This window comes from Oryza brachyantha, chromosome 7, assembly GCF_000231095.2.
Source record: "Oryza brachyantha chromosome 7, ObraRS2, whole genome shotgun sequence".
In the NCBI taxonomy this organism is placed as follows: domain Eukaryota; kingdom Viridiplantae; phylum Streptophyta; class Magnoliopsida; order Poales; family Poaceae; genus Oryza; species Oryza brachyantha.
The window spans coordinates 10396424-10414526 of NC_023169.2; the positions used below are offsets into that span (position 1 = coordinate 10396424).

The window sequence follows — 18103 nt, forward strand, 5'->3', positions numbered from 1 at the left end:
GAATCCTAGTCATCTAGGATAAATTGATCCATTAGAGGAATATTTTGTGTAATTTAATTGTATGATAACCATGTTTCTTGTAATCTTCTTTACACATATCTATTCCATTTTTCAAACAAAAAAAATATTTACGATCGACGGGTTAATTGTGTCCTTGGACCTGATCATAGGGCTGCAAATATAGTGAGAAAGAGATCGTTTTAGGTTCTGGAGGACAGGTGGGAGATTATTTTTATTTTGTGAAATATTTAAGGGTACACACCGATGCATGAAGAGATAAAAAAAGTTAAAGATGGACTTTAAAGTTTATTTCGAGAGATGTCTATGTATATTTTTTTTCTATAAAATGATTGTCATTCAATGGCTCGAGAAGCATGCATGCCACTAATAATCTAGTGGAGAGTAGCACTCTAGAATGGGGGAAGCATCCACTTGCGTTCATGTGATGTAATAATAATGTAATTAATCGAACTAAACAATTACCAAAACCAATCCTCACCAGAAAAAAAACAAAATTACATTCTTTCGGTCCATATATATAAGATACAGCAGTATGGGTGAAAACGGTTGAAAACAATCGGAGAACACTCTAAATCATTTCCGCAACCATATTTTTCGTTGAAACGATAACCAAAAAACGAAAACGATATCGAAAATATGAGAAAATCGAAAATAGATCGGTTTAATCAGAAACATGGCGGCACTGTAAACTGTAGCAGAAAGCAACCTCTACACATATAAAAATGATAGTGCCCTAACCCTAGGGCACAATGTGGACCGAAAATATAGGGCGAGAACCAGCTTTGTTTTCAAGACGTGGACGCGCATGTCGCAGCAAATTAAATTGCATCGGAGACAAACATACTGTTCATGATATGGAACACGGATATAACTTTACCGGTGTGCATAATTGCTGTATAATTACTGTCAAGTGACTGAAATCTGTCACGCAGTGCAGCAGGCAATCAGGATATATAACACGTACTGCCTGATGGATCCAAGATATATGCAGCTTTGAGCTTAGCCGTGCGTATGTCCATTGCCCAATCGACGATGGAACCATCTAGTGTTATTTTTCCTTTTTTTTTAACTTTGGGACTAAACTTCGATACTTATTTCTAAATCTGATTTTTTTACCACACTATAATTAAAGTGGTGTGGCTAAATAAGATTGTAAGGGTGTGGCTGAACGTCACGCCAGTTTCTCGTGGCGTGACCGTGTTAATGGTCACATTGACGAAGATGGCATGTCAAAAAAGTTTAGATCTCAAATTAAGCTGTGAAAGGGTTTTGTTTTAAAATAGAAAGTAAAAATGTCCAGATATTGAAAAAGATTCATCATTGACAAAGCTTGGCAAAAAGCAACAACGACGACGACGACGACAACAACAACAATAACAATAATAATAATAATAATAATAATAATAATAATAATAATAATAATAATAATAAGTTTTTCTTTCTTGCCCATGTATCAAGAAGATTACTATATAGGTTAACTGTTGGTACTTGATGAACTCGATCCAAACTCTTTCGAAGTCAACGTGGACAAGGCATGATTAGAGCAGGTACAATAGCAGGCTATAAGCCAGCTATAAGCATATTTTAAAGAGATAAGAGGGGAGAGAGAAGAGAGGTGGGCTTATAATTTATAGCTAGCTGCACATGGGCTCCAAGACAAAATATGTGTATGACATGTGGGACCGTGTATTGATGTTTTATAGCTAACCATTGTATGCATTGGCTATTAGATTGGCTATAGATAAATTAGAGCTAGTAGTTGGCTATACTATTGAACTTGCTCTTATGATTGATCAGATCCTGAAGAAGTATGCGTGAAGAAAAAAAAAGAAAAGAAAAGAATTAGTGCGCATCCTGGCAAGTGATCTGATGCACAGTGCAACCAGATTTCTTGCCCAAATTGAAAATCGTAGCAGAAAGGAACCTCTACATAATGAAATAACCGTAAGTCCAGGAGCATCAATTCAAACTCCACTGAAATACTAACAAATACTCCATGCAAAATATATGAATAATGTGCCTATATCATCCGTATTTCTTGACTTAATTACAAATTAACTACTCATCATCAAGATTAAAATAGTATCACCAGTAAGGCTCTAGGTGTTTAAGCTACAGTAATCCATGAAGAAACAAACCAAGCAATCAAAAATATTTTATCAGAGATTTTTTTTTTCTAGGTGTGCTATTACTGGTTTAAAAGGTAATGTTAAAAGATAGACTACGAGTCTACAATTAAAAATCCAAAAATAAACCCTTCAAATATATTTAAAATTTTTAATTTTCACTGTAGCTTGTAAGCTGGCAAGCAAAACATGAAGACCCTCTTTTGTTTAGACTTATAAACTGGCTTTTACACCGAAAAGCATAAGCCTAAACAAACGAGTAATTTATTTTATTGGGTTTTTTTAAAGTCGTCAGTCACTATTGTACTTTAAAACCAAAAGCTACCTTTTCTAGCTTATTTGGAATAAATTTAGCACCTTGCCATTAAATTTAAATTGAATTTTTAATTCACCACCTTATAAACCATATAAGTCAAAAAAAAACTATCTTAAAAACTTAAGCCTATGACTAAACAAACAGGACCTAAAATTAGATCACTCATACAACACATCATCTCTACAATTCCTCCAGCACATTAATTTTTAATCTGTTTCTCCTCTTGAAGATTAATTGTGTAGAGGTTACCCATTGTATGAGGGATGGCTTATTCCCTCTTTCCTCTCACCTCTCCTCCACCCTACCATTTTAATCCTAAGTAGGCATGACATCTTGGGGCGTGTGTTAAAAGACTTATATTACTTACTCTGAAGCAGTATTTGGTACTTAAACTAGTATTTTTCTATGCAAACTATTGCTTTCATGAGAGGAGAAGAACGCAAATAGATACTTTATCACATGGCTACCAAGGGATGGCAACACTTTATATGTGAAATCTTTGCCCAGGATCATCAAAACATTGCCCACACTTCAGATTTCACTTATAAGTTACTCCTTCCGTTTCGTAATATAAGATTTTCTAGCATTGTCTATATTCATATTCATATGGATGCTAAAAAATCTATACATATATATAAATTATATATATTCATCGATGAATGAATTTAGGTATGGCTAGAATATGAAATGGAGGTAGTAATATATTTCTATCAACTTGTGGCATGCATGAGTAGACAGAGTAATTCCTAAATGAGGCTGCAATCGATATGGTAAAAGTTCTATGGTGTTGGCCAATCTTCCAGGTGTTATACAACGGTAATAAAGAGCACAAAACCTTGATCAAAGACAAGTGTATATAATACAGTACAACAAATTAAAGGAAACATCACAAGAACTAGCTAGAGTAGCAGTAGTTTTCAGTGTGTAATGTTGCATTAATAGGACAGAAAACACACAAGTGCCAATGCAAGTGGTTTATATAAATAACAGATATTTCAGAGGATATAACAAAACTGTAGTTGGCGATTGCTTTCGAGTCATATATAGACAGCCATCACCAGCAAAGAAGCAACATGCAGAATATAGGGCATGGGCTTCCATGAACTAATCACTATCAGTATAGCTAGCTCATTCGAAGCTAAATTAACGAGGTAACGACCAAAAGTGCACTGTAGCTATAATGCAAAAGTGCTTCCGTATTCAGCATCTTAATTATGGGAAAATGGTATCCACACCACATGGACATGCACATCAACCATATACCAAGGAAAACATCATAATCAAGAGAAAGCTAGCAAGCTCTTTCTGAAATTCTTCCACCAGAGCCAATGCAGTGAGGAAGGTATGAAATCAAAATTTCTGCAAGGCAAAAAGGAAAATCATACTGCCTCCATCCCTAAATATTTGACGCCGTTGACTTTTTTATACACGTTTGACCATTCGTCTTATTCAACTTTTTTAAAAAAATATGTAAAGCTATATATATATGCATAAAGTATATTTGACAATAAATAAAATAATATAAAAATAATTAAGTAATTAAGTAATTTTTTTATAAGACAAATGGTCAAACGTATATAAAAAAATCAACGACGTCAAACATTTAGTGATCGAGGAGTACCATTTAACTAGCTACAAACAAGATGGAATGAAACAAGCCAAATGGGTGATGTGACAGACTGGAGAAATTGAAGAGAACAGAGGGAAAATTAACTCTCCGACGATAGTAAAAAAAAAACATTATCTACTCTCACTTTTGGTGTACACTGATACAATAATGGGCAACAAAAGAACATATCGAAATGGAAAGTTTACGAAAAGTAGTCTCGATAGCTAAATGGTCCGCATGGCATGTGCAGCTCTGGCCGTTCGGGTTACCTCAAAAATTCGGGTCGGGGTTTTTGGGTTTTTTAAATTTTAGCTTTCCAAAATCAATACCTGAAATTAGTGAAAAAGTTTTAAGATCCGATATTTTGGGTACCGTAAAATCGTGTCTCAGTTTCGGGTTACCCATTATAACCCGAACCGTGCTCAGCATACTGAAAATAGATATTCTATAGCTTTTTTGCAAAAAAAAAAGTAATGATGCAGTGTCATTTTCCTAAAAAAACACCAATATTGTTTTAGCAACATTTCAGTTGTAAAGCTGCATATATTGTCCCAAGTCACATATTAAACCGTTACAGTTCATAGCCATGAAATACATTTTTATCTCAATTCTCATATTAGAGCATAAAACCAAAAAAAACATATTTAATCTCAAGTCACCATCTTACACGTTGCCACGTTCGTAGTAGAGTTGAAGTTGTTTTCTGTTTGCGTTATATGTGTCTTTGATGTGGAGGTTGAAGTACCGGAGCAAGGGATTGTGGCTCTTGTTTCGGCTATTTGGGTATTTCGGGTACCGGAGAGACAAACCCGATTTACCCGAAATAAATTCGGGTTTTCAAACTTAGAACCCGTAAATACAGTTCGGACATCGGGTTTTGGTTCTTTCAGGTTTGGGGTCATTTTTTTAGTTCAATCTTTGGGTTTCGGGTTTTGTGCCCAGTGCTAGGCATGTGTAACGCTTCAGCCCTAAACCCGTATAGTCCCCTCTACATATCAAGTGAGTCTACGTTAACATAGCACCTCACTTATATTTTTATACTCACAAATCCGCATAGCCCAATCTACACGTGGATATACATGCTTGGGATAAACTAGTTATATAAATTGGCACAAATCTATTTAAACTTTCTACATGGGACTATACCCACCTAAGAAACACTTGGGCCTGTGGGCTGGAGTATTATACTTGTCCTATTTGATGTTGCTGACGCCTCCGAGCTCATGGGTTGGGGTATTACACTCTCCCCAGCTGACTTTGCCGGTAGGTGAATACCTAGGTCCACAGGCCACCACCTATGCACAACTGTGCAATGTGGGTGAAGTTAACACCCTAAGCCCACGTTCATATGGTACCTCACTTGTACTTGTATTTTCTCGTTTTATATAAAAGGGTTAACTTAGAGGCACCATGCTTAAGGCGAACTAGCTATATAAGTCGGCCCAAATCTTTCTAAACGCATGTGGGATTATTCCCACTTAATGAATACTCAGTACTACTGAAAATAAACTACGCTCAAACCGAAACTAGGAACATATAAATGGACCAAAACACAACTCGTGGCTAAGGTATTACAGCATGGCTTAACCAAAGCTCAATTTAGGCACGGTTGCGATACATGTTGTGTCGTGTGAGCCCACGTGTTATGGCTTGAGCCCAAGCATAACCTAAGATAGAAGGGTGCTATGTTGGGTTCATGGGGTACGCCCGCTTATTGTCTTGTTCACTGTCACGGCCTAGGATTGCTCGCTATCTAGACCATACAGAAATAAGTTGGAGCAACATTCTATATGAAAATGGCCTATGGGCCAGTAGACACTCCTGGCCCAACATAAAAAGAGGAATGGAAAGTAAAGAAATGGACGAACAATTATAAGAAATTGATTAAAGGAAAGAAAATGAAAATACGAAAAAGTAGAAAAGCAGGGGGAATATAAAAAGTATTGAAAACTGAACAGTACCTCATGGGAGGGGCTAGGACAAAACAGTGCCATAGCCATGGGTTGTGTCATGTCAAAGTGTCAAATTGTCAGTCTGCTACAGAAACAAGTATGAGTTGTGGCAAGTCACTTTGCGGGCCGTGCCAGGCCAGGGTTCCAGCCAAGCACAAACATAGCGGAACTTTTTGGATTTTTAATTTTATTTATTAAATAATTCGTCAATTAGATTTTTCATTTCAAAAATCACAATTCTAACCTCCTACCGTTCTTTAGGAGGGCGAAAAGCCTATGTGGCAAACGGCCAAACGGATGGGAGTGAACTAGAAGACGGTGACACAAAGAAATTTTCATTTGGCCCCTTGCCATCCTTTCAGACGGCGACAATGTCGTTTCTACAAAACCGCAGAGTTCTACCTCCCCTCTCGGATGGGCGCTGTCCTTTTTGCGAAAAAGACCTTTCCGCCCATAGAGAGGGTGGCAAGGTGCCAAATGCATATTTCCCCATTCGGCCATCATCGCATCCACTCCCGTCCGTTCGGTCGTTTGCCATGTAGGCTTTCCGTCCTCCTTAAGAGCGGCAGGAAGTTAGAACTGTGATTTTTTGAAATGAAAAATCAAATTTGTGAATTATTTAATAAATAAAATTAAAAATCTAAAAATGGATGCAAAATCCCACAACCAAACATGCAGAGTGCTTGGGCCTTGAATGGTACATGAGTGCCCATGCCGGCCTGTGAAGGGTCGGCCCATCTATACCAAACAACCAAAATATTCTATGCAAGTAAGATTCTTATGCACCACACAACGAAAACGGGGCGTCACCAGATACAGGCACAGTTAAAACATAAAAGGTTTTTTTTTTGACAATTACAAATATACCACTGGTTTAAAATATTTTTATAAAACTGCCACTAAAAAAATTATAAAATACCACTGGAACTGTTATTCAAGTGGCATCCTTACAATTTAAAAAAAAACAGTAGCAAATTTGCAAATCCCTTTTTTTTACTGCTACAGTAAAAATAAAGTAATCGGAACAAATAGTGACACGGCTCAGGGAAGCATGCGCTGACTCTTAATATCACATCGACCCATATTTCTGGTGCCATTTATATTAGGTATATGTAGTTTTTGGTTCAATGTTTTTTTTTTTTGAATTTCATAGTTTCTTGTGCCATTCATATCAGGTTTATGTAATTTGTGGTTCAGGCGAAAGGTGGCTTCTTCTCGCAAATATTTGACTTTCTGGAACCAGGCTTTCAGAACATGACTCGCCTTATAACTTTTAAAATATTTAATTTGAAAACATAAAAAACATATATTTTATAAATTATTCTAATATAAAATTATGATAAAGTAACATATCAAAGACCATAAAAGTAAAGTTAATCAGCATAACCGGAGAAAGTACAAGGTGGATCTTAGATAACAAAAAAACAATGGACATATGACATCTCGTTGATGAACTGAAGATTAATAATCAACAATCATTTACACCACCTCACAACACGGAAAAAAAAAACAAGAAACTCATAAGATTATATTCCGGCTTTACCGCTGAGTTACAAGTTACAACAAAGTAAAAATTGCTCGCTGAGGAAATGACTATAATGAAAGGGAGGGCGTGGAACGCTAGACAAAAACTGCCGCAATTTTGAAACTAAATCGAAACAAGATCTCTTTAAAAAAAATTGCCGCATCAACTGCTGCTTCGTCTCTGCCTGGAGTAAGATCGGCCTGGATGTCTCTTCTTATGTCCAGAATTTCGAACAGCCTGCTGATGACACAGAATGAAATATGAAATGAGGGGGGAATGGATATTGAACTAAAATATTTCCAAGTTTCCATCAATATACATACCTCCTTTATGGAATTTAGAATATCTAGAATCTCTGCAAAAGTTGGTCTTAGAGCTGGATCTTTCTGCCAGCATTTCTGAAGTAGACCAGCAAGCATAGGATTAGCATCAGCAGGAATGATGGGTCTCAAATCCTGCAAGCATGAAGATGTGATAAGTGACATGTACTGCAGACAGCAGATTTAGTTTGCATGCCAGGTCCCCAACTCGGCAAATGTTCTTTCTTGCTAAAAACTAAGATGGTAACGGTAAGGTTTGTTATCTAGTACATTTTGGACAACGGCAACGGCTGCTTGAAGAGGTGTCATATCTTCATAAGGAAGCTGAGATGAAAAGACAACAGAAATTAGAACAAAAGTTCAGCACATAAGTTAGGTGTGGAGCATCTAAGCATAGTGCTGGCAGAGAAAAGAACCTTTCCAGTCAACAGCTCCCAAATAACTATTCCAAAACTGAAAACATCTGCTTTCTGATCGTACGGCAAGTGCTCGATTACCTGCAATAATTTCAATTAGAACATATCTCAAAAACTCAATAAGGTGTTACTCCCTTAAGATTAAGAACTAAGAGACGAAATCAAAAATCAATAAGGTTTTTTTCCACCCCACTATCTAAAGTTTTTTTTTTCAAGTATCCAACATGCAACATTCGCCACCATTTTTATATGAATATATCGGTATAAATTAAAATTTTCCTACTTTATGATATTTTCATGGAAATTTTAATGATATATTTCTGACTGTAGCTTATGTGCCAAGTTTCTTCCTCTCTTAATGAAATTATATGCAGATCTCCTGGATATTCAAAAAAAACGTGCCAAGTGCCAACCTAATTTCTGTTTAATAGGAAATGCACCTGACTAGTCTGGCCACAAAAGTCTCCTGGATCCTTCCTGGGTACTTTTGATAGTATGAGGATTTGATCCTCCTATCCTTAAAGGATACAACATGGAACAGCAACAAATAGTGCAGACCAGTAAACAAGCTAACATATGAGGAGTCTTGTTGTAGAACAAGCAAAGCAATGAGAAAGGAGTAGGGACTGCATTATAAAAGGATTAGGTTAGGGCTAGCTACTATGATAAAAGTACCCCAGAGAACTATCTAGAAAGACACCACATAGAGTAGGTTAGTGATTTATCCTCAATCTATTACATATATGATGATAAGCCCTGATGTTTTGCCACGTGGAGCAAAACATTCAAAAAATTATCAGTGGTGCGGAGGAGCAGATTGTTCAAGAAAGTATGCAGTTCCAAGATAACTATCCCACAGAATTGCAACAAACTACAAGCAATGAAAAGGAAATTCATGAAAATTCTTCAATTAAAACGAAAAGGACAACCTCAGGAGCCATCCATCTATAGGTTCCTGTTTCTGCAGTCATAACTCCTGACTGGTCTTTAACTCTTGCTACTCCAAAGTCTGCAACCTTGACAACCTGCAAGGTTATGAGCAGGGTGTGTAACAAAATACTAATCTGACATATAATATTATTAGTGAAATTAAGTATTTTATTCATTAAGGCATGTAAGTAGCATTCATTCCCAATAAGTAGTGTCATATTAGGGTCATCACTCATCAAGTATGCAGCTTGACAGCTTGACTCAATCTTTGCTTATAGGTATTGGCTTAAGTCCAGCATATATCTCTGAGTTAACCATACGGTGAGTCAGCTGTGGCATTAGTCAACAGCAAGGGCAAGGAAGAAAAAACTGACAAATGGGCAAGTGGCCAATTTGCAATCATATTAGAAATGATTATACTGAGCTTGACCATCTTTGATCTTATTTAAATATATCTCGGCAGGATCAGGGTAGCCTAAGATTCAAGAGATAAGCTGTATCAAGATGTGAGAACTGTAGTTGACACTGATGGTGCAAGACAGCTCAAGAAAACAAGATGGGCAGTAAAGTACCTTGTCATCCATAAGAAGATTAGCAGTCTTTAAGTCCCTGTGGACAATGTTGATTTGATGCAGGTAGTTCATTCCCTTGGTCACATCAGAGGCAATTCTTAACACATCAGGGAGCTGAAAAGTTCCTCCCAAATTATAAAGGAAGTCGAATATACTCCCTCCACGCATGAACTCTGGGAATGAAAAGGAAGAGAACTAAATAACTTACATTAATAATGACTCCCAGTACAAATATGGAAGAATTTAAACAGAAATTTTTGCACTTTAAGGCCTATTCTGCACAAGTATTCGTTACGCATTAGACCTGTATACCTGTAACTATACACAAAATAGGTGGTCTGGTGCATGCACCAATAAATTGCACAACATTCTTGTGACGAACCTTTCTGCGAAAATAGGATTATGTAAAGAAATACATCAACGAGAAAGGCGGCATGCCTAATCAATTTGAAAAACCAAAAACATCAAATGTATTAAGTGTGTCTTGAGATTATTCCAGTAATAATCCTCTAATTTAATAAGTTTGGCTAGGTACTAAACAATAATATCTGCTTACTAAACTGTGAATTCCTTTCCTAAATATATTATGATGCTATTTCAACATGGACATTACTGTTGCAGGTGCAATTTTTATCATTAGTAAGGATCATGGTATTGCTACCTAAGCTTATTACTCCCTCCATTAGCTTGTCTAACGCACATTCTGATTTAGAATTGTCAAACTTTGGAGAATTTGATCAACAATTAATTAAATTATGGGTCATTTAGTGCATAAAAATCAAACCTAATAGATTAATATTTGAAACTGCTTTCACACAATTATTTGTTTTTTGTTATTACAAATATATTTCATTATAAGAAATCAAAAGTAAAAGTTTAATATTCATATTTATTACTCTCAAAAAGTTTATATTGGAAGACTTCTTGAAATTAAAAATATGCCTTACAAAAATCAACTGAGGTAGTGCTTATTAGTGATTGAAAAGAACTATCAACAGACAAGATTTTGGCATAGGCAAAGTTCATCACTCACTTCATTATATATACTTCCTGTGCAAACTCACGCAGCATATCAACGCTAACCCGCTCAGGCTTGAGTACTTTGATTGCTACATCTTGAGTACAGTATATCCCATGGTATCTGGTGGTTAACACAGCCAGAATACATTAGTTACATGCAAAGTGGAGTTGTTAGTTAAGATTGTAGAACATACAGATCGCCAAATGATCCAGATGCTAATTTTCGTTCAAATTTCAGAAGCCTTGGATCAACTTCCCAAACATCAGTTGCATCAGCTGGAATCTGGACAAAATCAGCTGGAGAAGAACCCTCCATTAGCTCATGACCCATCCTATTAGGCATGGACTGAACCAATGGCCATGCTTTGTACTGCATTAATATTTAAAAAGAACTTAGAAAATACAAATGCACAGAGATACGGACTGAACCAATGGCCATGCTTTGTACTGCATTATATTTAAGAAATTAGAAAACACAAATGTACAGAGATATGGGCTGAACCAATGGCCATGCTTTGTACTGCATCTCAGACCAAATCAGTGATGGTACTGTGTAGGCAAAACAACTCGGATCAAATCCAAGTAAAAGATTGTTTGATCTTGTTACCTTTATTTTTTCAACACCTCTCCTCAATGCATCTCGTAGAACATCAACCTGGTCATTAAAGGAAAGAGTATGAAAATATAACAGAGTTTGCAAAGATACGCTCATATATTTTTTAAAAAAATTAATGTAGCTGCAATAGTTGCATCTTTGCTACAGTTAACTTGATTTCTTATAGTACACTGGAGGGCTCAAAGCATAACATGTAACTGAATATACCAACTTTAGTTTTGCTTCCTTCGTGCCATTAGCATGTGGCCACACAATAACTACAACATAGATACCTGGTGGGGGGATATTTCAAAAGAATAACAAGAGCATTAGAACAATGCATGGAAGAATTTTTTAGGTTAGTTTGAACTACAGTTGGTCAGTTGCTCATTGGTAGCAAAACTCAATTTTGCACACCTTCTTAATAAGATAGTGCTCATATTGTATTTTACCATAAAATTAATGCAGTGTTCTGCAAGACAGATACTAGTGAAATTTCAGCTAATTTTGACAAATGCTAATAAAGTTCTGTGTATAGCAGATAATTTATAATGTGCCAATTTATTGTGGTTCTGAAAAATTCCAGTATTATGAATAGACTACATGGAATTTCCAAGAAAGGGCTAGCACTATAATACTCGGTACAAGTTCCTATTACTGCAATATACTAATATGGTGGTTCTGCAAATTAGTTAAAGATCATACCAAAATAAACTAGTCAATATGGTAATAAACTCCTGCTGTATTTTGCTACTACCTCCATCCTATAATAACTTCATTTTTCGATTTCTATGTCCAACGCTTTGACCATTCGTCTTATTTTAAAAATTTGTATAAAAACTTTAAAAAATTAGTCACACATAAAGCACTATTCATGTTTTATCATCTAGTAAGAATAAAAATATTAATCACAAAAAAATTTCAAATAAGATGAACAGTTCAATCATTATATCAAAAAACTGAAAACTTATCTTATTTCGGGATGGAGGTAGTACATAGGATGGATCCTAGATTTCTAAAGTTCCTATCATATTTCAGCAAATTCCAATCATGGGAAAATTGTCCTTCAACTAATAATATCTACTAGTACTAGCTGAATGCATGTGCTTTGCAAAGGATAAAAACATATTAGGTTATTCCAAGAATAAATAGAAAAATATTTTTCATGAAACATGTGACCATCTTTTTTATATAGGAAATATCCATATCAATTTGATTTTTATGTGGATATCCATCTAGAGTTGATTGATTTTTAATATTACAAAGTTAAGGGAGTAAATTGAAAAAATGCAATGTGAGTAGGTGGTGGTGGCAGACCACCACTAGAGGCATTTATAATAGTAAAGAAATAAAGAAGGCCATGGCAGTGCTTATGGTGTATCTGACCACCTACTCTTGAGTTGTTGCAATTTATTGCAGATAACTAGATCATTTATGCAAGTCACAAAGTTTTTTGTGAAGTGACTTGCAAATTTATATGCTTTTTCAGATAATTTCAGATAATTGTATACAGATTTTCAGGAAACAAGTTTAGATTTTGATATATTTATTTCAAAACCATTGCAATGCTCAGACATTTGACTATAACCTTAAAAACTTTAAATATAGAATAAAACAACATTTCATTATATTTTACAACAGTTCAAAAACATACATTCATACAGTTACCAGAAAATTTTTTGGCTTTCCAGAAAATAAAGGTCTGTAAAACTTCTGGATACTTTTACTTATTTTAAAATTAATAAATTTTCTGCTGCAGTAGGTTCTTGCAAGTGTGTAAAACATTTTTTTACACAATCTTTAGGATTCTTTATAAAAAAGTAAGCAAAATGCACTATCTGATTTTATTCCAATATTACCATTAGAATACAAAATATTAAATGACTAAATGGGTTAATTACACAAACTTGGCAGCAACAGTAATTGAGTATTGTAATACCAAATAAAATGATCTAATATTCAAGATGAACCATTGGAATACAAAATATTACTCCCTCCATCCCAAAACATAAGGTGCAACTACCACTAACACAAAGACCAAAAAAGAATTATAACCACCTCGTCGTTTAGATTACCTAGGTGCATCGTACATGTATGCATATGTAATGTGGTTGGATGTTTCGATGGTGAAGAATTTAAAATAAATCAAATTTAGATAAAAGATATATGCTAGTTAATACATGCTTGCATGCACACCTTATAGTATGGGACAAAGACAAAAAAAAAGTAGTTATGCCTTATATTATAGGATGGAGAGAGTAAATGACTAAATGGGTTATTTACATAACTTGGCAGCAACGGTAGTTGAGCATTGCAATACCAAATAAAATGATCTCATATTCAAGATGAACGAGGAATGAATATATATGTCTACCAAGAATAGAGATAGTTACTTTTTTAATTAAAGGAAGAATAATTGAAAAATATTAGGTTACCTCGTGATTCCAGCCATCAACAACAAAGATGTCAAGAGAATAGCCATCAGTTGTTGAAAATGCATGCGCTTCTTGGATGTTAAGACCAAGCTCCCCAAGTAGAGCAGTTAGCTGGATGAAACATAATCAGCTCTTCTGGACATTTGTCCCAAAAAAAAACAAACTATAAATAGCTAAAGCATAACAGGCATCAGTATTCCCAAAAACAAAATTGATGAACAGAACAAGCCTTAAGAAACTAACTCAATATAATCTAACTTAATCCTATCTCTTGATCCACTGCACAGTACATGAGGTACTGTTACCTCCAGGAGCCACCACAGGCCTCGGCCCAATGCCCAAGACACTGTGTCATGACAGAACAGCTGAACAAAAGAGTTGGATTGAAAATGATGAAAGAACATTGAGATCTTGGAATTAAGCTCGAAAACAGTTCAGGTGCAATAGAACTTAATTTCGTATTTGTCTGCATAATGCATAGGTCAGTCCACCATTATCTTTACTCATGATGAACTCCTGTGCAGAGTATACGCGTGTCTGCTAATTAAATGTCCTGACAGACCAGAGCCTATGACTAGCCAGGTATATCCATCAAGTTTTCAGCATACAGCATAAAAGAGACAGTCCACTACACTTAACAGATCAACCCAAAAGGGACCACTTTGTTACAACTTTCTGTATTTGAATTACTATAAAAATATCAACAATATTCCAATCCTATTGTCGACTTATTTATGATAGCATCTCACCAACTCTACTTTTTCAAAGATTTTCACAATCATACCAATCTTGTTGTATATAGAAAATCGTACTCACCTAGCCCTAGCGGCATATTTAACATCCAAACACATCAGTAAGTCATAATTTTGCAAAATGACATAAGACCCAAAGCATGCATGTTAGTGCTATCTGCATCTCATTCTCCATATTAGACTACACAAACATGTAGCCTGGACCTAGGTAACCTTAACAGACCACACGATGGCTGCAGCCTAGCCTACAAACTTAAGTCCATAACAATATCAACTGCCATGCATTAGTCGCATTAGGTTGGAAGGATTTTCAGCAATTTGAGGGTCACCCTTACTATTAGCAACAAATGGTTGCATAAAGAAATGCAATTTACAAACCAATACCCAAATTAATATGCTACTACTGCAAAAATGATAATTTTCATATCAACCAAGAATTATTGCTTTACCTGGCTAAGAAGCTTTGGTTTATCGTCACATGCAAATATAATTTCATGGAAACACCTGCAATGATATCATATATTACAAAATACTGACCCTTAGACCATTATGACCAAAAAGTTACTTATCCCAATAAGGACAGCAAGATACAACAATTTTAACGAAATCATACAAGATATGTTTGTTTGTGTACTTTCCTCAGAAGCATGACAAAAGGATAATTGAATTATATTTGAAAAGGTAACAGAGATATGTCAACACACATCATACTAACGTGATGCAACCAAAAACAAATTTGCAACTCAACTCCATGACAAAGAAACTGGAAACAAAATCACCTTTGGTCTCTTGATCCGAATGTTGAGCATTGAGGATCTTGTTCTTCTTGCTTAAAGGAAGTTGATTGGTCAACTTCAGTGCTTCCATCGGGAGAAACAGCCTAAAAAGGTGCACTTCACAAAGTTGATATGAAATTCATTCTAATGAAATACCAAACTATGGTCAACATAACACATAAGCTAGTAGATATCATTAATCATTTCATAAGTTTGTGCTTCTCGTATTCTAATTTCATAATCTCTATATATATTTGTTAAGTCAAAATGTAACAGATTTATGGCTAGATGAAAACATTAAAGAGATAAACACACAAAAGAAGGAAAAAAAAAGTAATCATCGTCATTTCTATGGCTCAACTTGCAGGCACCAAGCTGTAACTCAGTCACTCTCTAATAGAACAAACTGGAACAGTAAGACAAGCTTGTATAAAGCTTCAAAGATAGATAGGCATATCCACGTAGCAAAAGCAGCTGTTCTGCATAAAATAAAATAAAAAAGGACCAGCAGTTAACAAGTTCAGTTTGAAAATTAAGGATATCTGTCCTACAGAATAGTGATTACCATGAAACTGAACCGTTTGTAACAATAGGAAAAAGGTATCATGTATGTTAAACAAAACCAAGTAGCAGATAACAGCATAACACGGTTATGAAAATGTTGAGGTCTATCCTAGATACTAGCCAATTCAAGAAGACTTTGTGTCAATATATGGACATGGCGATGGTCACGAACTGATGCCTAGTCGATATCAGAAAAGATATAGACAGATCAGCTTATGCATTAATCACCTGCGAATGACGAACATCAAAGACTAGCCCATGCATTGGTTCACGGGCCTGGTCAAGCAACCTCTTGTGTAATAAAACATCATCAACCCTCTCAACATTCACATCCAACGCATATCTGTCCAATGCATGAATCCAAGCATGTCTGCAGTTAGGTCCTAATGACATGGTTTATTCAAGCTAATGCAAGCTAGCATGTGCTCAGCTTGGCTAGAGCACTGGAGGAGTACAGAAATACATCACATACGTAAGCAAAAAGATGCAGCATTTAGTTTCTAGGATTAAGGCTCTACACTAATGGTTAATATAGTGTTGCGACATGACAAGCCCAGAATAGCAGAAGGAACAAAACTTGAAAGACCAAAGGAAATAGAGACGACAAAGGTGTAACATTATGCCAACAAAAAAGTAGCGGCGATCTCTGCGAAGAATGCAGCAGCAGGCCATGTCTCACATGAAAAAAAAAAACAAAAAAGGCAAGGCAAGCTAACTAGCTCAAAATATATTGGCACTAAGAGAGAACCAAAATACTGGATAGGGATAACTTTTTTGACAGGGAAAAAAATAAAGTGTGGCTTTGATAAACGGTCGACATCAAACATCTTTTCATTTCCCTCTGAGAGATATGGAATATGAAACATTTGGTTAATTAAGGCAGACAAGCATAGCTTGATCTTTCTTATCCACAAAGAAGAAGCGTCTTCACGTGGTTACAAAAAGGCAGCAACTTGGTGTACTACCACTACTTGTACTGCTTGTACTAGTAGCGTTTGAAAGACAACCGAGCTAGTATAGCTGCCTGATAGTACGCGGAGGAAACCATGGCTAAATTCGATGGTAATCAAGTCAATAAACAACATCAGCAGTAGCGACAGTTGAGACCGCAGAAGGAGAAACACGGCGCCAGCGTATCTCTCATTCTCTCCATCCATCCTGTGAACCCCCGATCCACGAGTAGTAGCAAGAGCTGGCTGTGGTGGAGCACGAACGCCGATGCAATCTTTCATCATGACAGCAGCAGCAGCAGCAGCAAAAGGGTGAGGACAATAGGCAGGCAGGAGGTTGGCACAGGATGTGAGTTGTAGCGGCGCACGAGGGAGGGAGGAGGCCCGGTCCAGTCCAGTCCAGTGCGCGATCCCGCTGGACCCCAGGGTGGGACAAGGCTCAAACAGCACGGCAGCAACAGTAGGCAAGCTACGGCGGCTGCATCGCGAAACCCGAGGCGGCGTCGAAATCTCAATCTCCGTAGCAGGAAGGAGGGAGGAGGAGAGAGACGTCGCCCGTACCTGGCGGGGAGGCTGTGGAAGTGGGCCCAGAGCTCGTCGTCGAGCGCGGGGCTGGAGGAGCACGCCCCGCCACGGATCCGACGCAGCACCTCGCGGTAGGCCTCCGCCTTCCGCCGCCTGCCGCCCCCCGGCCGCGGCGGGGGCGACGCGCCGCGGCTGCCGCATGACTCGGCGGCGGCCATACCAAGCTAGGGTACACACACTGACACACACACACACACACCCCTCCGCCGGGGCTCGCTCAAACCTGCTACTACTAGGGCTCCTCCCGGCGCGGGGCCGCGGCGGCGGCGGCGGATGCGCGGAGCGGGCGAGGAGGAGGAGGAGGCCTCATGGGTGGGTGGGGGAGGGGGCCCCGGGGAGGAGACGGCCGCGCCGCTATATACGAGGAGGGGAGAGGGGAGATGGGGAGAGGGGGGAGGGGGGTGGGTGAGTCAGACCGACGTGGCTGCGACGGGGAGAAGGGAAGCTGCTCGCGCGGCCCTGGATTCGAGGCCTCCTTTTTTGCGTCCAGGCCCCTCGTTTTAAACGTTTTCTTGTACTAGTAGTATGTTGGATTGGATTGGAGGCCGTGGGAGACAGCGGTGGCATCGTTTTGGACTCGTCCCCCTCGGCTTCGTCGGAATCTCGGATTGTGCCATCGTTGGGCATGGCATTCTTTGG

General features: G+C 37.4%; 1 protein-coding gene across 3 annotated transcripts; it reads right to left on the bottom strand.

Moving 5' to 3' along the window:
* Positions 1–7458: 7458 nt before the first annotated feature.
* On the bottom strand, positions 7459–17773 carry LOC102716233 (serine/threonine-protein kinase STY17-like). Of its 3 annotated transcripts, none has more exons than XM_040525796.1 (15): positions 17441–17770; positions 16158–16272; positions 15369–15469; positions 15039–15093; positions 13838–13948; positions 11415–11462; positions 11002–11177; positions 10821–10928; positions 10100–10173; positions 9788–9960; positions 9215–9310; positions 8286–8366; positions 8140–8193; positions 7873–8004; positions 7459–7789 (listed from the first exon to the last, which is right to left on the bottom strand). In XM_040525796.1, the coding sequence occupies exons 1-15, from the start codon at positions 17620–17622 to the stop codon at positions 7712–7714; spliced, it is 1584 nt and encodes a 527-aa protein (XP_040381730.1). In that variant the 5' UTR covers positions 17623–17770; the 3' UTR covers positions 7459–7711. The 3 variants fall into 3 exon arrangements, 2 of the variants coding, with proteins under 2 accessions (XP_040381730.1, XP_040381731.1); XM_040525797.1 differs by having other exon boundaries at positions 7459–7786; positions 17441–17766; XR_005812154.1 differs by lacking the exons at positions 7459–7789; positions 7873–8004; positions 8140–8193 and adding an exon at positions 8726–8911 and having other exon boundaries at positions 8296–8366; positions 17441–17773.
* Between the last annotated feature and the right edge of the window lie 330 nt (positions 17774–18103).

Excerpts from the sequence above, each read along its gene's own strand:
- LOC102716233 (XM_040525796.1), bottom strand. The coding sequence starts at position 17,622 with ATGGCCGCCGCCGAGTCATGCGGCAGCCGCGGCGCGTCGCCCCCGCCG. Across the intron at positions 15,470-16,157 it reads TTGATGTTCGTCATTCGCAG|GCTGTTTCTCCCGATGGAAG; the intron begins GTGATTAATGCA and ends GCACCTTTTTAG. Across the intron at positions 10,929-11,001 it reads TCTGGATCATTTGGCGATCT|ATACCATGGGATATACTGTA; the intron begins GTATGTTCTACA and ends GTTAACCACCAG.